The 21224-nt window shown below is 53.9% G+C and overlaps 1 protein-coding gene across 17 annotated transcripts in view; it reads left to right on the forward strand.

The window, feature by feature from the left end:
- SZT2 (SZT2 subunit of KICSTOR complex) overlaps positions 1-21224 on the forward strand; it is a 67313-nt gene that overhangs the window by 3195 nt on the left and 42894 nt on the right. For 16 of the 17 annotated variants that reach the window (XM_065553671.1, XM_065553680.1, XM_065553682.1 and 13 more), the window contains exons 5-19: positions 695-826; positions 3982-4141; positions 4403-4509; positions 4861-5071; positions 6361-6531; positions 10318-10549; positions 11263-11392; positions 12004-12146; positions 13679-13831; positions 14451-14565; positions 16841-17046; positions 17487-17711; positions 18139-18217; positions 19027-19124; positions 19454-19622. In XM_065553671.1, the coding sequence (XP_065409743.1) occupies positions 695-826; positions 3982-4141; positions 4403-4509; positions 4861-5071; positions 6361-6531; positions 10318-10549; positions 11263-11392; positions 12004-12146; positions 13679-13831; positions 14451-14565; positions 16841-17046; positions 17487-17711; positions 18139-18217; positions 19027-19124; positions 19454-19622 (2331 nt within the window). Of the gene's footprint in view, positions 1-694; positions 827-3981; positions 4142-4402; positions 4510-4860; positions 5072-6360; positions 6532-10317; positions 10550-11262; positions 11393-12003; positions 12147-13678; positions 13832-14450; positions 14566-16840; positions 17047-17486; positions 17712-18138; positions 18218-19026; positions 19125-19453; positions 19623-21224 lie in introns of those variants that run through there. The other variant, XM_065553686.1, reaches the window with a different exon arrangement.

Consider the following 21224-nt stretch of genomic DNA (forward strand, 5'->3'; position numbering starts at 1 on the left):
TCCCCTCCATGTCATCTTGTAAATTCTTTGGGGCAGGGACTGTCTCTTACTCTGGGTCTGTGCAGCACTCAGCATGATGGAGCCCTGATCGTGGCTGGGGCCTGTGGGTACTGCTGTAATATAAATGGTAAGAGCATCATCTCTGACCTGCTGTGAATTATCTGCTGTGATTGGGCTCCCACCTCCCTGACCAGTGGACTTCACTGTCCAATGCTCAGGCTTTTTCCCTAGTCTCTACCCTATTTTTTTTTCTTTTGCTTCAGGCGACTGTTCCTTTATCCTGCCAATTATCAACAGGTAGTTGGATCAGGCTGCATGTGTGTTAGAGTAGAACAAATCTGCCTTCTTGAGAAATGTTAGGCTGAAGTTAGAGGCATCTAGGGGCTTGGACAAGAAGCCCTACTTCCTCCTGTTCAGTGCCTTCCCTCTCCCTGACTCCTAGGGTAGCAGGAACCTCTTGCCCCAGAATGAGGTTGACAGGTGCATGTTGTGGTGGCTCCCAGGATCACAACACAGAGGTGGCTGGTGTGAGGCCTTTCTTGTCATGACTGAATTACCTGCCATCTCTTGTGTTCCCCCTGCATTTCCTTAGGGTAGTGCATGTGTGTGTCTGGATCAGTGGGTCAGATACCACTGTGATGGGTGGCCGTTTAAAACCCTAAGGTAATGTCTTTCCCATGTGTCTCTGGCTCAGGTGCTATTCCAAGGCTGTCAGCTGGATGAGACCAAGAGAGAGACCTTCCTGCAGCAAATTTACACACAGCTGTGTGCCTTTGAGAATAAAGTGGCTGAGATGCTCCAACAACAGTATGAACCCAAGCCCCAGGTGAGGCAGGCAGAGGTGATGGATGGACTGGAGGAGAGATCTAGGCTCTCTGGGGCTGCTTTCCTGCCCTGGCACTCCTCTGGGAGGGGTTCATAGGATGCTGGCTTGTACTAAGATGGACATGCTATGTAAGCCTCAGCTAGGAGTCTGTCCTTTTTGAGGAACAGCCTCGTTCAGTGGCTGAGAGAACAGCGCCTGGCTGCAGAGATAAGTGGACTGAGAGGTTTCCATAGTAGGTAAGCAGGACCAAGAGGTATTTGGGAGGGATCACATGGGAAATATTTACCCTAGCTCGGGGTTATACAGTTAAGCAGCTGGATTTATTTGAGATCAGTGGGCAGACCCCACCTCTGCACTCCCGCTCCCAGGTAGTTCATGTCACAGCGGGGTTCAGTGTTAGTACTAACATGGGAAGGGTGGCTTGAGCAGCTTCCTGTTTGGTGTAACAGCTGACTCTTGAGCTGCAGAAACAGTGAGGCCCAGCTGTTCCTAACATCATTTTGAAACAATGGTGGCTGAGGGATTTTTAGTGCAGGATACAGATATTAGCAAATTAACAGGAAGTGCCCTCAAGTAGCTGTTCGGGGTCATGGGGATTCAGAACTCAATGCGACCTGTCCATAAGAACAAGATCTGCGGAATGAAATGGAGGGGATGGGGGAATAAGACTGACCCTGCAAGCGCCTGTGTGTGTGATGGGATCCCCGGGGTACAACCTGGAACTGGGGTACCATCGTGCCCCCTTAACTCTCCAGCCTGGGCTGTCTCTCAATGCTTTGCTAATGATCAACAGCAAACCCCTCCAGGCGCTGTGATCACTCAGCATAACAGGAGGTGGAGCCCCACACCCAGCTAGATTACATGAATGCTCCCAGAGCCACTCCTGAATCACACAGAGAAAGGCACCAGCAAATCTCCCAATCCCCCAGTCTTGCACCCCAGAACTGTACCTGACCAGTGTATGTTTATTACCTAATCCACCCCCTCTCGATGTGGAGAGGACAGACAGTAGCCTTTGTAAACTGATCACTTCAACCAAAACGTACTGTTTTAGATAAAACATGAAACATATGTATTAATTACAGAAAGATAGATTTTAAGTGATTATAAGCATCAGGCACAAAAGGTCAGAGATAGCTACCAAGGAAAATAAAAATAAGCCCGCAGTCTAAATCTTAACCCTTGTTTACAACTCCCCTGCTGATTTATGGTCACTTAACACTCTCCTGGGAGTGGATCACCACATAGCAGTGGAGACTCTCAAATTTACAAAATATTTCAGTAACAACCATTCAGCAAAATTTCATAACTTCGTACACACTAATGATATATGTATTTGCACAGAACAATGGGTGTCAGCAGATCATGACCTTCCATATAATAGTTTACATGCCATGCTTTGTATGAAATAGATCATAATTGTATGACAGTGTGAATATGGGGGCTCCAAGGTGCTGCTTTGAGGTACAGAGTGCCACAGTGTGTAACTTTATGCGCAAGAGCAATCTCATTGTAAAGTTATATGCTTGTGTAAGTGTTTTCAGCATCGGGGTTTAATACAAGAACAAAATTGCTCAAACCCAGGGTAGTGAAAGCAGAAGCTGCTTCTGTATTTAGGTGGCTACTGCTGGTTTGTGAGAACCTTAGACAAAGAGTCACACATTTAAAGGGGCACCATAAACTTCATATTCTGATTGGAAACGTTTGACCTGCTAATGTCATGAGTAACATTTATAATTTCCAGAACTGAAAGAGACTTGTGGAGATTCTGTTTGACAGGTACTTTGTCAGCATTTTGTGCCAAGTCCCACTCATTGTGTTCCTGATAGAATCAGCAGCCCCTGTTTATGTGGCATTCTGCCACACACACCGGGGGCGGGAAGAGAAACACTTATAAACAAGAGTCGTTGTAAAACCACAGAAACTGGCAGTGGCCTTGGGCAGGAGGCTCTGAAGCAGAGGATATGCTAGAACTGAAATTTATTTTTTTTATTTTTGAAGTTGCCTATATTTTCAGTTGACTGTGTCCTTGCCAGCAAACACTGATGACTTTATTGGATCCAACAAATTAAAGGGGTTTCGACGTGCACTGAGGGATTTTAATTTTTGCTGATCATGTATCATCTTTCCCCAGCCGAGAGCAGCCCTGTGATTGTGCCTGGGAAGGTTTTTTACCCTTACCTGGTTCAAGAGTACAAAATAATAGTTATATGGGATGAGGCTGGCAGAGCTGTCCCAAGCCATCCCCAGACCAGGAGGGCCATGGCTGCTCTTGGTTTTACATGACAAATATTTATGTACCCCAGGACCACACACCCTCTTTCACCCACAATAGCCTTTGGGCAAATGACGGGAAAGACAGGGCAACATTTGTATCCGTCTTTGTAACAGGACTTGTTCTGCTTGTACAGGTCTAAGCACATAGGTACACATTTGTTTATGACCTGAGTCCTCAGCGCCTCCAGGAGCAGTGTCCCAGACAGGGTAAAAGAGACCTACATTTCTTAGATGCCCTGGAAGAGAGACCTCGGGCTGCACTGTGAGAGATGCAGCTTGCACTAGATTGAAGGAGTTAGGGTCTGTCCACACTGCAATTAGACACCCGTGGCTGGCCTGTGTCAGCTGACTGGTGCTTGAGCTGTGCAACTGTTTCCTTGCCGTGTAGACTTCCAGGCTTGGCTTACAGTCCGAGCTCTGGGACCCTATTTGGGCTGCAGCCCGAACCCAGAAGTGTACACTGCAATGAAACAGCCCCACAGCCTGAGCCCTGCTAGCCCAAGTCAGCTGTCAGGTCTAATTGCAGTGTAGACATACATCTCCTAGTGCTGACTGCAGAAGTCTAGTGGCCCCGGCATCTCCTCCTCTACTCACCCCATGGGGTGATCTGGTAAGCCCAGGCTCTGCTCAGACAGAATATTGGGCATATAACACCATAGAAGCCTTCTTAGGGGCCAGTAGGAGTGAAAGCTCAGGGGAAAGCCACATTAACGGGATTGAGAAGGGCTAGAAGATTAAAGGTTAGCATAGTACTGGGTAAATCACACTAGGGCTGGGGTAATGTATGGGGCTGTTAGACTCCAGGGCACCTGCAAAAGGAGTGGGTGGAACAAGGTCAGAGTGTGGCTGACGGCATCTCGTTGGTTTCTCGTTGCTAGGTAGATTTGTCACCCCTCAGCCAGGAGAGTCCTTGTGCCACACAGGAACCTTCTGGAAGGAAGTCGGGTGTCTCCATGGTCACTGCTGACATTGGCCTAGTCAGCATGATCCGACAGGGGATCTTAGCACTGCAGCTGTTGCCTTCCAACTCCGGTGCAGGTTAGTTCCACCTCCTGGGCTCCAGGGAGGCTGGCCTGGAAGTCTGTATCCCTCTAGCCTTCATGCCCCAGGAGTCACGTTAGGCCCTTCAGATGAGGGAAGGGCAAGGCTTCAGGGCAGCAGCTCTGCGATGCAGCATTTCATGATCCCATTGTGGTGTGGTAACGCAGATAAAGCCAGCGAGTGCACTGGGGGTGTAGGGTGGGGAGTCTGATCACAAATGAGGGACGGTGCTCTGAGATGGTGCCTTGTTACCTCCAGGTATCATCATAATCACAGATGGTGTGACCAGTGTCCCGGACGTGGCTGTGTGTGAGACTCTGCTCAACCAGCTGCGGAGTAGCACTGTGGCCTGCTCCTTTGTGCAGGTATGCCTGGGGCGGGGGCACTGCAGACTGCACCGTGCATGCTGGTCAGTCTGAGGCGGAGGGTGGGTGTGGGATGCTGCACCATGTGTGTAGGTATGCCAGTCTGGGGCAAGGGGTGGGAATGGAGATGGCTAACCTCTGGTGGGGAGTGGGGATGGGGATGCCAATCCAGGGCAGGGGCTCTGACCCCCGGCAGGGGCACCGTGCTGTGTGTGCTGGTATGTGCTCCCTTTTGGGGGTTTGATGCTCACTCGCCCCTAGCAGGATGGAGTGGAGCTTACCTCTGCTTCTCTCTCTCCTCTCCCCTCCTTTGCTCTGTCTCACATGGATCTCTCTCCCGCGCCTTCTCAGGTGGGTGGAGTCTACTCATATGACTGCAGCTTTGGCCACGTCCCCAATGTGGAACTGATGAAATTTATTGCTATGGCAACTTTTGGTGCATACCTGTCTACCTGCCCTGAGCTGGATCCCTTAAGCCTCGACCTCAATGTATATCACAAGGCCTTCCTGCTGTATTCCTTCCTGCGCACTGGGGAGTCCCTGAACCCAGAGTATTACTGTGGTGAGGCGAGCATGTGTGTCCTGCTCCATCGGATGGGGGGGGGGGGGGGGGCTGGAATTTCTTCATGTAGTGGGGCCTGGATACATCAATGTCCCCTTCGTACCCTTTCCTGATTGTTTCCAATAGCAGTGGGTGAGGGAGGCAGTGGGGAAAGCCTTTTTCCAGCCCCTTCTACCTACTGCAGTGCACACAAGGCAAGGGAGTGGTCCTCTTTTCTCCAGCAGCCCCGAGAGCTCGGTCTGGGGAGGACAACTTAACAAGCACACTGCTCAGTGGATTGGAGCATGTGGTCAGGGCCCGCAGAATTCTAGGCCTTCTCGAGGCTCTGAACACTACTGGATGCTGGAGCAGAATCTCTGTGGCTCCCTTCCTGGGGCATGGTGCTTTAGGGAGCATTAGCTGGGGAGTTGGGTGCTAACGTGCCTTTCTCACTACTGCTCTCAGCTTGCCTACCCAGCCCAAAGGGGAATGTTTGTGCAAGCCTGAGCACAATCCCCTCTGCCACGGGAGTACGGTGAGGGTAAGGAAACACTCACTGGCCCCTTTGCACATGGAGGCCCTCTGAACGCTGACCTGGTTGGCTGCGCTCCGCAGAGCACATCCAGACCATGTCTGCACATGGGAACTTGGCTTACACAGTTATGGTCCCCAGAGAAATGGCCACAATGTCAGCATCTGGGTGCTCTCACTGAGGATGCGGGAGGACACGACACTTTGTGTCAATTGAAAATTGGCCTTAAGGCTCAGAAGCATCACCAGTTCTTGGAAAATGCCTGCTGTCTGTGGGGGGGTTGAGATTTCCCATGCTGGTTCGGAGGGGGTCTGGCCTGAAGGACTGGGGGCAGGGGTTCAGGTGCTGGGGGCATCCAATGCTGTTAGTTGTTAAACCTTGCAGTGAAGGCTGTCAGGCCCTACTAACTGGTCATTATACAGCACCCAGGGTGGGCATGAGACTCCCTAGGGACAGGGGGAAATGGATCCCTGCCTGGATTAGTGCAGCGGCCTTGCCATTCCTGTCTGGTTAAATGCATCACCCTGTTGTGGTCCTCCTGATTATCACGCCTGTCCCATCATGTGCTCAGGCTTGGCCCCTGCCCTGTTACAGATCTCTTCTGCACCAACAGGCCTCTCCTGTCCCCTTCCTGAGCGAGCCTGGAGGGATGCACTGCTCACTGGGAGGGAGGGAGGGGTTCCACAGCTGCACTCGCCAAGTGCTTTGGGCTCCTGCTGCAGGCTGTGGAGTGGAGGAGCTGCCCCTGCGTGACCCGTGTGCCTGCTGTTGTTTGCAGTGTCCCAGCACAGACTGTTCAATGAGCATTTGGTGTCCGCGAGCAGCAACCCGGCTCTGGCCATGAGGAGGAAGAAGCACACAGAGAAGGAGGTGCATGCAGACCTCGTGAGCATAGTCTCTGTCCGGCTGCGTGAGGGCTACAGCATCCGTGAGGTCAACATCACCAAAGGTGACCTGCCTGCACCATGCCGCTCTGTGACTTGGGGCTCCATTCCTGGTTACACAGACTTAAGTGCAGGCTCGCCATAGTCTGGCCAGCCTCGGTGGGGTGAGGACAGGAAACCATGGTCTTGGGGAAGGAGTTTGTTCTCCATGGTACATGCACAGGATTGCCCTGTGCATTTGCATGGTGCTTGTGTGCCTACTAGGCAAATCCTGTCTCACAGTATGGAGATACCAACAGTTCAGAGGTGAGGAGCAGCTACAGGGTAAGGGGGTGCCCCATAGGCGACAGCGGTGCAAGGGGGGGAGAGATAGCTCAGTGGTTTGAGCATTGGCCTGCTAAACCCAGGGTTGTGAGTTCAATCCTTGAGGGGGCCACTTGGGGATCTGGGGCAAAATCAGTACTTGGTCCTGCTAGTGAAGGCAGGGGGCTGGACTCGTTGACCTTTCAAGGTCCCTTCCAGTTCTAGGAGATGGGATATCTCCATTAATTAATTAATTAATAATTAAAGTCTGATATGGGCACAAGTACTGAACCACGGCTGCAGACTAGGAAGGTGCAAATAGCAGCACTTTATGCAAAGAAAGTGGCTGCCAGCAGGTAGCACTGTATTTACATTAGCCCAGTGGTTCTCAAACTTTAACAACCTGTGAACCCCTTTCACTAAAATGTCAAGTCTCGTGAACCCCCTCCTAAAAATTAATATTTCCAGGGATTTTCTTGCTTACCTGAGTATAAATTATAAAAACAGTGATCTTGGAAATATACAATTTGTTTTTATGACCTGCTTATTACACACTAATTATTATTAAGTCTCCCTGGCCTCTGTTGCCAGAAGCTGGGAATGGGTGACGGGATGGATCACTTGAGGATTCCCTGTTCTGTTCATTCCCTCTGGGGCACCTGGCACTGGCCACTGTCGGAAGACAGGACACTGGGCTAGATGGACCCTTGGTCTGACCCAGTAGGGCCATTCTTATGTTCTTATTTATCATTACAGTATTTTTATTACATTATGAAAATGGCCACACTCTTCCAAGATCTCACTTTCGTAGTTTGTATCACTTTGAATAAGCCGGTTATAAGACCAGGCTCCTATGTTTCATCAGAGTATCAGATGTGAAACAGCATGAAGGTATTTAAGAAGTCAACTCAAAGAGTTCCTCCTACACAAGCATTCAGGTCTTGAGCAGTCCAGACAAACAACGCACATTACAACAAAACTTAAACTTGTTCATCATAATAATTTTAAAAACAATACTAGCTGCCTATTTAATTTTAAAAACCGCAAAAAATATCCACCTCCCTTTCCATTTCTTATAAGGAGTCTTGAAGTTCAAATCTCCTCAGTGTGATAGATATGCTTGCTTTGATCCTCTTAGCTCTTGGAAGTCCAGGGGCTCCAGGCTGCTGGCCCCGTGCTGCCCGGGGTCCCTAGGGACAGCTCTGTCCGCAATTAGGGAATTTTTTTCCGAGAACATTTCTTGAACCCCCAGGGGTTCTCGAACACCAGTTTGGGAACCACTGCATTAGCCTAAGCCTTCTGCATTCCTGCCAGCACAGCAGTGGCTGCAGCAGAGCCAGGTGAGTGGCTGCAGAAATGATAGCATGGGCAGGATCTCAGTAGCACCATAAATGTACCTGGTCCTTCCTAGACAGTGAGAGAGAGAGAAAATGAAAATCTTACTTTAGTGAAGCCATGTAAAGAGGAATAAATTCCAGCAGGAGAAATGTACGGAGTAAACTAGGGTGAGAACAGGACTTTTGAAGAGCAAACTTCCAAACACAAATAGCAAGAAATCATTTGCATATGCAGAGACAGGACGCCTGCAGGAGAATCAGTGTGTCTGCTTGCCTAGCTGGGAGTCAAGGGAGCAGTTGAGAAGGATAAGGCCATAGCAGAAAAGTTTAATTATTTCTTTGCATGAGTCTTCAGCTCAGAAGGTATTGGGGAGATACCCACTCTTCTTGGATAGTAAAGATGAAGCACTGTCAGGGACTGAAGTGTCAAAAGTAGAGTTGCTGGAACAAATAGAGTGACAAGTCACCTGGGCCAGATGGTGTGCTGAAAGAGCTTCAGAATGAAGTATATGAGCTAACAAAAAATTGCAGTCTGTTTAAAATCTACACCTATGCCGGAGGCTCAGAGGGCAGCAAATGTTGTATCTCCATCCTGTAGGATGTTCCTGGGAATTCTGGCATGTAAACTAGCACTGTAAATTAGTTGAAACAACAGTTTTTAAAATAGAATTCTAAAATGGTTGGGAAATTGGACATGACGGTGTAATCAGCACAGCCTCTGCAAAGGAGAAGCATGCCTCACTATTAGGCAGCAGCAGAATGGAGCTGACCAGACTCTTTCTTATTGGTGTCACTGCTGTGGGTGTGGTTCTGGGCAGCTGCTGACTAGAGTCTAGTTAATGTCATTCTTGCTCTGGGTAGCTCTGTGCAGAGGAAGCTGAGGCTGGCTGCAGACTCAGGCAGGCAGCACTGCATCAGGTCTGGTTGGGATGATTGGCTTCTGACCAGTGACTTACCTCCTTTGATGGCTTAGCATCTCCAGCCACTCGCTGAGGAAAGGTTTGATAAGCCCTGCTAGCTGTGCAGCATTGGGGACCTAGTGGGGGAGCGAGTGAATGAGTCGGCAGTGCGATGACCTGTTTGATTGGGTTGCGTCCATAGGCTAGCATGTGGGATGGTTGTTCTGCTCCCCTGGCCCGGCTAGGTCCTCCTTGGGCGCTGCCATCACTCTGCCAGTGAGGGAATGGAGCGCTTGGAGCAGGCCCCAAAGAGCCGAAGGATTCTGGAGAACAGCCCGTGGGGCAGGCTGGCTTGTTCACTTTGGGGCAGGCATGTCTGGGGAGAGATGGGACCAGTGTGACATGAAGGCTGTCAGGCCTCAGGGAACTCCAGCTGGTACCGAGTGCTGCAGTATCCCGTACTCGTGAGCAAACTACATCTGTCCTATGCTCTGCATTGGCTTCCTATAGACTGCTGAGTTAGGGGCAGGGTCTTGGTCCTAGTGTGCATAGTGCTTCATGGCCTAAGCCCAGCACGTCTGAGAGCCTAAAGCTCCAGGATGAAGCCTCTGGCTGACCGCTCTGCTCCTCCGGCACCATGGAGCTTCCTTCACAAGGGGAAAGCTCGTTTGTGCAGGAGACAGAGCTCTGCTTTTCCAGTCTGAGCCTGCCTGAGGAACTGGCCTCTCATTCCAAAGGCCAGGTGCGTGTCTGTGACACGCACACAGCAGTGTGTGCATTTCAAAACAGCTCCCCAGCAAAAACGCTGTATTGCACAAACACCTCTCTCCCTGTCCCCTCACTCAATGTGTGATTGGAAGGTGTTGGGGGTTAGGATGACACCTGTACAGGACAGAGTAGCCTCTGCCAGTTCAGAGTGGTATTTGAGTGGGCCTGGGCCCACTTGTTCTCTCATGCTGTGGGGCGCAGAACAGGCAGCAGTGGCCGAAGGGAAAGGCCAGGGTAAGTAGGAGGGGGCTTGTTTAGCCAGAACAAGCTGCCAGGGGGCGTTGTGGAGTTCCCATTGCTGGGGAATCAGAGCAGAGCCTGGGTGCATTGTGCTTAGGGCAGGTTGGGGGTGCTGAGTTTGGCCCTGACCCCATGGAGGAGAGGGACCATCCCACCCAAAGGATTCTGGGAATCCTCTTACCTGTTCAGGGGCCCCATGTCAGTTGAATCTTGTATCTGGGGGCAAGAGGTGGTGCTGCTGGGTTATGGCCTGGGTGGTGAGCTTGATCGCAGCCCCTCACGGCCCTGCTCTCATCCCACGCAGGCGGCTCCCAGCTGGAAGTGAAGCTAGTCTTGCTGTGGAAGCACAACATGCGGATAGAATACCTGGCTGTGGCGGCATGGCCCCTGGACCCCTCCAAGCGCAGTACCTGGGTGGAGGTGACAATGGAGGGCAGCTATGACATCCTGCATGATATCAGCTGCACCATGAGGAAGCCTATCACCAGCCTGTACCGCACTACAGTGATCCGTCGCTTCTGGAACACACTGCAGAGGTGAGCCTGGCCGTTCCCTGCAGCTCTCGTAGTCTGACCCCAGCACCTGCTCGCTCCAGGATGCCTCTGCACCCTCTTTCCCTGCTCACCTGGGCCCCCCAGTGGGGGTGGCCTGAAGAGGAACACCGATTGGGAAGAGGGACTTGAACTGACTTGTGTCCTAGGCAGTAGGATTCCCAGAGCCAACGGTGCTGCATTCCCTGGGCCCTGCTCTGTTTGCTGTCATTAACCAGACCCCAGGCATTGGGAGGGGCTGGGCAGTGAGCAGGGGATGTGTGCCCCTGGCACCACCCTGCAATGCTGCTTTGCTCTGAAGGTCAGAGCTGTGGGTGATTCTCTCTCAGGTAGGTGGGCTGTGTGGCTGATCCCGGATGACTTGTGGGCATCTGCCCAGTGTTCCCAAGCTCTGCAGAGGCTGGGGCATCTACCCCTGTTCTGCGCAGTTGTTCCCTGCCTGCTGTACCTAGAGGGAAGGACACGGCCGAACCCTTTCCTAACTCTTCTTGCTGTGGCTGAGCTCTCTCGCCTGTGGGGTGGGCTGCTGCATCCCGGCTCCCTCTAGTGTGCCCTTTGCCAGGCCTGGGGGAATCCTGCTTCCCCCAAGGACGTGCCCCCAGCTGGCCTGGCAGTGCCACATGTGCAGGCAGCACAGCTCTGAATGGTCGATCGGCTGGGAGCGCCCCAGAGACTTAACGATGGCTTTTGTCTTGCAGCATCAACCAGACAGATCAGATGCTGGTTCACCTGCAGTCTTTTGACACCGTTCCAGAGCACTTCACCATCCCTGAGAGCACTAAGAACGGAGTGCCCCTTTTCTACATCCCACCGGGCTCCACTACCCCGGTACGCCGCCGCCTCCCCTTTCCTGAGAGCCCTGGGAACAGGTGCCCTTCTGTTCTGTATCCTGTGTCAGAGGGCTGATCCATGCAAGTGGCTGCCATGGTAGCTGTGCCTCACAGGCTGTTCTCCTTGCTAACAGTTGCACTGCTCCACTTCCGCATGATGCTGTGTGAACCGGCACTTCTCTGATGTCCTTTCCCGAACATTATGCACTCCATGGCGCTAGCGTAGGGTGTCTGCTCCAGCAGCTGCTCCTGGAAGCCCCTGGGGTGAATAGCAGGCTGCCCATTCTAGGCAACGTGCAGCGTGTTCTCCAGTGAGCGTGTGGTGTGTATACCAGGTGCACTCCAGCTAGAGAGGGCAGGAGTGCCGCAGGCTCAGCCTGCCTTGGTGCGTCTGAGATACCTTCCCATGGGTGCGGAAGCCCATACTGGCTGTCCGGCTGCATTGCTCAGTGATGTTGCTGAAAGCATTCGTTCTCCCCAGAGACATTGTAATGCTCTTTAGCCACCCTGCTAGGCTCAGACTCGGGGGAGGCCTGGACCTTCTCCCTGGGGAAACCAACAGCTGGCAGCTGAGCTCTGTAACCCCAGCTCTTTCTCTCTGTCTCTCAGGTGCTGTCCCTGCAGCACAGCGGCTCTGACTGCAGCCATTCACAGTTTGCCTCCTACTGGAAGCCCATCCTCTCCATGGATGCTAATTTCTGGCAGAGGTGGCTGCATATGCATCGGATTGTCCTCATGCTGGAGCATGACACGTACGTCTGTGGTGGGGCTAGGGCAGCGTGACCTGGACAAGTCGCTGTGGGGAGGAAAGCAGCCCAAGGGACAGCGGGAGCCTGGCTAGGCAGCCAGAGCCTGCAGGAGCTGCCTCGCTGACAGAAGGGGGCTATGCAGGATTACTCTGTGCACAGGAAGGCCCTGGGAAGGTGTCTGCTAGCTGCAGAGCACGGCAGTAACAGGCTGGGCTCTCAGGCATGGGAAGGCCCGTTAGCCTGAGGAGACCATGCTGTTTGTGCATTAGCCCTCTGCAGGCTGGGAAGGCATCCCGGCTGGAGCGGGAGGGGAGAAGAGAGGCAGCTCCTGAGAGTGTTGGGTGCCCTCAGGGTTTGTCTCTGCCAGAGAATCCGATGGCAGGATCTCCTGTGGGCTCCCAGCTGGAATTTCACCCTGTGGCTCAGTAAGCCTCCCTGCAGGGTGGAGAAGCTCAGGGTGTGTCTACACTACAAAATTATGTCAACCTAAGTTCTGTGGCTGTACAGCGCCGCATGTCCACACTATGCTCCGTGTGTCAGTGGTGCGTGTCGTCCCCAGGAGCACTCGCACCGATTGTACGGTCGATGTGGGGCACTGTGGGACGGCTCCTGAAAGGCAGCCACACTTGATGTAAGCAACGCAGTGTCTACGCTGATGCTGGGTTGACCTAACTACACTGACCTAAGCCTCTCGCAGAGGTGGAGTTAAGCCCTGTAGTGGGCGAGTTACGTTGGCAGGAGCATTTTAGTGTAGATGCTCACAGATTTAGGGCAGCATAAGCTGCCTTATGTCAACCTAACTCTAGTGTAGCCCAGGACTCAGTATAGAGGGGCTGTGGCCTGTTCCAGGGGAATCAAAGGACAGGTACAGCTGTTGTGTCCTGCTGAGAAGGGGGCTGCCAGTTGTTCACAATGGCCCTCGTTTCCGTAAAACACGGCTGGAGTCTGCTCTGATTCCTGCTTCAGGCAGAGCCCAGTGCCTGGAACCTCTGGAGAGCTGGAGCTTCCAGGCGCGGGGCCAGTTTGGAGTCTGTCTCTGCATGTCCCGACATTATGGCAGGTGACTGCGAAGCTCCATTGGCTCAGATGGACACAGTGGCCTGCTGCCCACCCTGGCATCATCTGAAGCCAAGGAGGGGAGGGCGCCCTGTTAGCAGGGGGGCTCGTCCCAGCCAAGGATCAGTGTGGCTAAGCCCCAGCCCTGATCAAAGGCTTACCCCATAGGTCCTTGGGAAGCAGGTAGGTAATGCAACCTCCATTGTACAGAGGGGGAAGTAGCAGATCAGCCTAGGGGGAGAGCAGGGTTCCTGTGACAGCGGAACAGTGGAACTCCCTGCAGGTGTGGCAGAGCTAGACAGCACAGCAGGAGAGGCGTTAGTGGCAGCCTGTGGGTGTGGGTGGGGGAGGAGCAGGTTGATCCTGCCCAGGCTAATGAGGGAGGGTGAATGGGCCAGGGGCTCTGCAGGGGCCCTTCCTGGGCCATGGTGGGAGCAGACAGGAGGGCTGGGCTAGTGACGCGCTGGTGTGTTCCACAGACCCGTCCCAAAGCACCTGCACACACCAGGCAACAATGGCCGGTACAGCACCATCCAGTGCCGCATCTCCCACTCGGCACTCACCTCCCTGCTGCGGGACTGGAGCAGCTTTGTGCTAGTGGAAGGCTACTCCTACGTCAAACTGATGCCCAGGTGAGAGGCTCCGTGTACGCAGGGTGCTGCTTCTGCTGTGCTCCATAGAGAGCCTGGTGGGGCAGGGGAGGAGTCAGGGTTCCTTTCGCGCACGAACACCATGGCTCATGGGCTGTTGGAACTGCCATTCAGGTGTGCCCCGTTTCCCCCCCCTTCCGTGTGCTGCTAGAGCCCTCTTTCCCTCTCTCTGCTCCTGGCCCCCTTTCTGCCCCATCTGCCTGGGGCAGCCCCTGCTAATCTGAGCGCAGCCCCTCCTCTTGCCAGAAAGCCTTCCAGCAGGAACCCCCATGGCAGTACTCTGTCCTCTCTCATTGGGGCCCTGGAGTGTGTCTGACTCAGCAGCTCTCTGCACGCCCCTCGTGCTGTGGAATGAAAATAGTACAGGCTGATCCCTGCTAGCAGGGCTCGTTCAGCTCCGCCTGGCTGACCCCAGCGCTGGTTGACTCCAAACCCAGCTTGCAGCTCACCCATAGCAGGGAACTCTCTGACCTCGCAGCTGGGGGAAGGAGCATCCACTCTGCATCGGGCCCCAGAGCAGCTAGAGCTCTGCCGCCAAGACCATGCCGCCCGGTTAGACCATTCTCCCTGCTACTCAGTCAGTGACTAACTCCTCTTCCAGCTCTGAGGATCCAGCTCCTTCCTCATTCTATGTGGTACGGATCATCTCCAAAGCTCCCTGCATGGTTCTCCGGCTAGGGTTCCCCATCGGGACGCCTGCCCAGGCCAGGAACCGGGTGAGTCTGAGGGAGAATGCTTTGGGGCAGTGGAAACAGAGTGAGCTGCCTGGGAGGCGTGGGGGGGCTGGCATGGAGAAGAAGCAGGTGGATGTATTTACAGAGCTGACACCTTGACCAGGCCGCTGTTTGGGATTTGGGACAAAGGAATTTAAAATGTAGCTGCTGTAGCAGAGATTTGGAAGGTGGCAAGAGACTGCACCTGTATTTTAAAGAGGCTCCAAGGGTGATCCAGGGAATTGCAGACTAGTAAGCCTCACATCTGTGCCTGGTAAACGGGTCAAAATGATGATTTAAAATAGTAAAATAAAACATCTGAAGATTATATGATTTGATCTAACCAGCGTGGTTTGTGCAGAGGAAAACCATGACTCACTGAGCTATTAGAATTCTTTGAGCATTAGTAAAGTAGTGGATAGAAGAGAAAACTAGTTAACATAATTTAGATTTTGACAAAGTCCCAGGCAGGAGGCTACTAAGAAGCTAAGATGTCATGGGCTGAGAGGCAAAGTGAGGGATCAGGATCTGTGAAGGAGACAGGAAACAGTGGGATTAAATGTTCAGTTTTCATCCTGGTGCCCGCAGGATCTGTACTAGGTCCTGTGTCCTTTAATGTTCTGGAAAGGAAAGGAGGCAGAGAAAAGTGAAACTCCCTGCAGATGTGGCAGACCAGACAGCGCAGCAGGTGACTTCATAAAGGTCTCTGAAAGGAGTGGACTAAAGAAAGGCAGTTGGGAGTGTTGTTCTGTCTCCTAACACAAGAATAAGGCACATTCAATGAGGCAAATTAAAAACATAAAAGGAAATTTGACTGTGGAAGTCACAGGAAGTTGCTGAGGCGAGAACTTAACAAGATTCAAAGAGGGGTAGGGCCTTTACGTGGGTACAGAATACCCTAAAAACCTTGCACTTTGGGGCTTAACCCAACCTGTAACTATTAGAAATCAGGAGGAGACCATTATGGGGGCAGATTATCCCCCACGTGCGACAGCAGGGTTTTTGCACCTTTGTCTGCAGCCGTTGGAGCCAGGACACCGAGCTAGGCAGAGTTGTGGTCTGGACCCATCTGGCAGTGCCTGTGTAATGGCATTCCTGCAGACCCAGAATGGGGCAAGAGTAGGGAATGGTTTCCCTGGTGCCTCTCTCCACAGAGCAGAGCTGTTTGTTGATCAGGAGTGGGGAAGGGGTGGTTAATTCATAGCGTTTAAGGCCAGAAGGGACCATTGTGGTGATCTAGTCTGACCTGCTGTGTGACACAGACCATTACACTTCACCCAGCTACCCCTGTGCTGAGCCCAATAACGTGTTTGGCTAAATCATTTCTTCAGAAAGGCCTCCAGCTGGAGAGTCCATCTCCTCCCTCGGCAGACTGTTCCAGGGGTTAGTCACCCTCACGGATTGAAAAACAATTCTGCCTTATTTGTCTGGCTTCAGCCACCAGCTTTTGGTGGTTCCTGTCCCAAGTTAAAGAGCCCTTTGGTACCGGGTGTCTTCTCCCCTGGGAAGTACTTGTCGCTGCAATCCAGCCACCTTGCAGTCTTCTCTCTGATAGCTGAACAGTGTGAGCTCTGTAAGCCGGTCACTATAAAGCATGTTCTCCAGCCCTCAGAGCAGTTTTGTGGCTCATTTCTGCTCCCTCTCCAATCTTCAATGTCCATTTTAAAATGTGGACCCAGAATGGGATTCTGTATTCCAGTATCAGCCTCACCAATTTCACATACAGAAGTAAAATCACCCCCCTGTTCACTGCTCCTCTGTCTGTACATCCCAGGATCACCTTCGCCCTCTTTGCTGAGGCCCTGCTCTAGCAGCTCACGTCGAGTTGCTTGTCTCTACAGCAGGCAGCATGGACGTAGCTAAGCCCAAGTCTGCAGGACCCAGGCTTGTAGACTTGATGTTTCCAAGCCCTGCTTGAGCATCCATGCTTCATTGTAAATCTGGGTCTGCACTGGCGGGGCCTGGCTCCCTCAGATGGGCTAACACGTCCACACCACGCTGCGCAGCCCTTCGCATTGTGGCTGGACCTGCAGCCATGCTGCCAAACGAGAGCGCTTCAGCCTGAGCTATAGCTGACTCAGGATCTGACCCTCTCCCCTAGCAGGGTCCTAGGCCCCAGGCGCTGAGTGCCGCCGACCTGGGTCGGACTGATCTCTTTGTGGATGGAAGTGGGGCTTGGGCTCAAATCTCAGTTGGGATCTGGGTGTAGTGTGCAATGCAGACACCCTGTGATCCCTAAATAGAGCTGCTCAGGCTTCCTTTTACCTCTGTCCTGCAGATAGTGGAGGAGTTACAGGACCGGATCCTGCAGCTGCGCTTCCCGCACAGGGTCCAGAGCAAAGAGGCGACTCCCAAAGTGAAGAGGAAAACTTTTGGCAGCAGCTCTCCCTCGAAGTCCCCGCCCGTGGCTGGGGCCCCGCCAGCCCTCTCAGACAGGCCCTGCCTTGTAGTGCTGCACAAGCCGCTGGAGAAGCTCCTGATCAGGTAGTGGCGGTGGGCTAGTGGGGCAGAGGGGCAACAGGCTGCCGGGGGTCATCTTGCTTAGTAATCGGGGTGGGGAGGGGAACCGCGGTCTGGGTTTGCCCTGTGCCCGAGGAAGGGCCCGTGGAAGGTTGGTGCTGCCGGCGGCGGGGTAGCTTGTGCCCTTGGGTGGGTTCCGCGGGCACGTTCTCTGACAGAGCTGAGGCTGTGACTCGCAGGGCTTGGGGTCAGCGCTGTGCTGAGAATCCGAACCTGGCTAGAGCGAAGGGAGGGGGAGAGAGGATCACTGGCCCCAGAGAGGGGACTGAAGTGGAGCAGATCCCAGCCTTCCTACTGCCGCCCCCGTGGTGTTAGAGCCAGGATCAAGCCAGCCGTCCAGAAGTGCAGGCCTTGTCTGGGGACCCTTCCCTCTTGGCTGGTCGTTCTCCCTTCCACCCTCCTAGGTATGAGAAGCTGCCTTCCGACTACCGGGCTCCCTTCATCCTCACCCTGGAGCACCCCCCTGTGTCCGGCCCCCTCACCATGGTGGCCAACCGCACCGCCTCCTCCACCCTGGCTTCGCTCTCCCGCTACTTCTATCACCAGCGCTGGATCTGGTGCATCCAGTCGGGGCTGGCCCCAGCCGTGCCCATCGCAGCCGTAGCCCATCTCCTGTCCACACTCACCGAGTAAGTGTCACGGCTGAGGGGGGCAGGGAGCTGGCGGGCGGGGAGCTGCCCTTTCCGAAGGTGCAGACCCCAGGGCAGAGCCGGATGGTTTGAGGCTGGGTTGGGGTCCCATAACCCTTCTCTGCACGGCTCGGATTCTGGGTCTGTGGGGTTCGCCCAGTCCTGCTGCCACCCACTAAGGGCGAGTGGATTTCCTGACGTGAGTGCGCAGGAGGCGTCTCCTGGAGCACGGCACCATGGCCTGGCCTTTGCTTCTGTCTGGGCTGTGTCTGTAACGTGCCAAGCTACTCCCGGTGTGTCGGGGCTGGCTCGGATCCAGTCCCTGCGGGGGGGCCCTGAGGAGTTCCTGTGGCCGAGGGGCTCCTCTCGGGGGAGGGGGAGCGGAGGCGTTGCTCATCTCCCAGTGCTTTTCTCTGGTGCTGCCCAGGGTCCGTTTGTCAGAGGGCTTCCATTTTGCATCCAGTGGAGACGGAATTATCAATATGGTGCTGGAGCTGCCCATACGGGTAAGTCCTGTCCCTGCCCCACCCAGTCCCTCCAGGGGGACACGCTCTCTGAGACCCCATGGGAATGAGCGTGGGGAGACCCACTCACTTCCCTGGGGCTCAGCGGCTCCTGTCTCCTCCCCAGCCCTGGGACTGAAGGGTCCCATGGAGCACTGGGGGGCTCTCTGCTGTAAAGGCGTAGGCTCCCTCTCCACTTCCCTGCCACAGGGAGGGGACTTGGGAGTGGGGTGTGTTGGGGGAGGTGTGGGGATTGGGGGAGGGGGAATTTGAAGGTGGCCTGTGTTGGAGGAGGTGTGGGGATGTGGGGTGGGCTGTGTTGGGGGAGGTGTGGGGATGGGGGCAGAGGGGTGTGGTGGGCTGTGTCACATGGGATTTGGGGGTATGGGGATGGGCTGTTGCAGGGCATGGGGAAGTGGGGCAGAGGGATTTGGGGGAGCGGCGACAGGAGACGGATTTGGCAGTGGGCTGTGTTTTGGCGGCATAGTGACTGGCCTGAGGGATTTGGTGGAGGCAGAGGGTAGGTACACATTGGTGCCGTTGTTGCTGGTCCAGCAGTGGGTTGTGTTTTGGGGGCTGAGGGGTTGGGTGGAGGCAGGGGGTAGGTACACATTGGTGCCGTTGTTACTGGTCCAGCGGTGGGCTGTGTTTCGGGGGCACAGTGACGGGGCTGAGGGGTTGGCTGGAGGCAGGGGGTAGATTCACATTGGTGCAGGTGTTGCTGGTCCAGCGGTGGGTTGGGTGGAGGCAGGGGGTATGCACGCATTGGTGCCGTTGTTGCCAGTCAGGCTCATGCAGCGTCTTGGCCACAGAGTGACTCCTCCAGTGATGACAGCAGCGGCAGAGAGAAGCACACTTGCATCGTCCAGTATGTCCTCTTTCCGCCACACTCCACCTCCACCAAGGACAGGTGAGGTCAGGGATCAGCCTCCCAGGTAGCACTGAGAGCCAGCCCCTCTGGCTCCTGGCCTCGGGCCTGTCGGGCAGTGTGTCGGGATGGGGAGGGCTCGTACCTAGCGCACCCTTAGCAGCTGTTGGGCTGTGACTGCTTGGAGCTGCAGTGCCCTCCTGCCTCGCTGGGCATGGCCTGCTGTGGGGGCAGGCTAGCCATTGATGCCAGCTCTCGGGGGGCGGGTGGTGCTGCCCTGGGGGGTGTCTGGAGCCCATGCAGCACGGGGGAGAGGCCTGAGCAAACACCTGGATGTGCAGGATGCTCACCCCACCTGCGCTGTTCTCCAGCTTCTCTACAGATGATGACAACGACACAGAGGTGGAGGCCATCGAAATGGACACCGAGCTGAACCTGGTCACTGAGTGCTGGGTGGAACCACAGAGTGGCCACATCCGCAGCACTGCTGAGAACTGGAGGTATCTCCAAGGGCTGCCCTACCAGAAGATCCCCAAAGCTGTGAGTCTCCAAGGGTTGGTGGGGATGGTGAGCCCAGTCACGTGCCGGGCCCCCATTGTCCAGGCCCCGTGCAAATACTGACCAAAATTTTCTAAGCGTGGGACATTAGATGGGTTGGACAGATGGCAAAGTGCAGGGAAACAATGGGACAGTATTGCTCAGCAGGACTGGCAGAGGTCTCAGCACCTCTGCGGCCTTGCCGTTGTCAGATCTTTTCTGGGCATCATGGCCAAGGAGACCTGGGGAGGTTAAAGCTATCTGGTGGTCCTTTTCAAAGCTCTCCTTTGCTGTGATACCCACAGAACTATGACAACCGGCTGCTGGTGCGCTGAACCCACTGCCCATCATGGTGACAAATAGGGTTTCGCTGTCTCTGTGTGCTCCCCCGTCTGCCTGTATCCATCTCTCTGGTCTTATGCTCAGACTGGAAGCTTTCTGGCACAGGGGCTGTCTTTGTTCTATCTGTGCACCACTTAGCACAGCCCATGACTACGGCTCCTAGGCGTGAGGATAAATCATTAAGGGAGATTTGAAGGAGGGTAGTGAGGCAGCTTTGCAGATGTTTATGGGATGCTCCTCCCAAGTGTGAGGGGCAGCATGGGAGAAAGGCACAACGGTGTTTGTTTTAACGTATTCCAAGTGGGTGAGGGAGGCTGGCCTCACGGGATGGTGAGAGGCAAGAGTGGACACCACAATCATGAATGAGAGAGAGAGAAAGTGAAAGCAAGTAGCTTACATTTGATGCAATAGAGCAAGGGGAGCCGGTGAAGGGTTGCAACGAAAGGAGTTTGGTCAAAGCAGCTGGGTAAGAAAATGATCTCTACAGCAGCACTGCCTGCATTTGTCATGGCCAGGAGGAGAATGTTGCCGCGATTGAGATGTGGAGTGATTAGCACCTGGACGAGTGCTTTAGCTGTGTGCGGGTCTAGGAAAGGCCCTATTTTACAGATGCTGTGGAGAAAGAATTGGAGAGACAGATAGCCGGATGTGAATCTTAGTCAAAGGTGATGCCCAGGTTACACGCTCGAGTGACAGGCAGGATGGTGGTGATGTACGTAGTGATTGAGAAAGGAGGTGCAGAGCTCTGGACACCGCAGCTTGGGGCCGCCACTGGAGGGGGACCCTGGAGCTCCCAGCTCTCCTACACCCACCCGAGCTGCCCAGGCTACCTATTTTGTCATGGGTTTTAGTAAAGGTCAAGGACAGGCCATGGGCTTCCATGAATTTTTCATTATTGCCCGTGACCTGTCCTTGACTTTCACTAAAAATATCTGTGACAAAAACTTAGCCTTAGCTATGAGCCAATAATAATGTACAGGGGAAAAGGTTCTATGTGATACCAGTCTTCAGGAGCCATTTATATTCACTTTACGCAGAAGGTGTGCTCCCAAAACTATGCACTTCAGCTGGCAGTGTTTATAGGGTGACTTTCCATGTTACACGTTTGCTTACGTCACTAATTCACCCCATCAGTTTGTCTCTGTTTGTGACGTCCTTTCCATATTGTTGTTCTGGAAACTAGCAATCCAGGTCCTGGTCCTGAAGGTACCTTCCTAGGCTTGTACCATGGAAGAACAATCCGATATTTGGTCCTCTTCCTTT

This window comes from Chrysemys picta, chromosome 8, assembly GCF_011386835.1.
Source record: "Chrysemys picta bellii isolate R12L10 chromosome 8, ASM1138683v2, whole genome shotgun sequence".
Classification (NCBI taxonomy): Eukaryota; Metazoa; Chordata; order Testudines; family Emydidae; genus Chrysemys; species Chrysemys picta.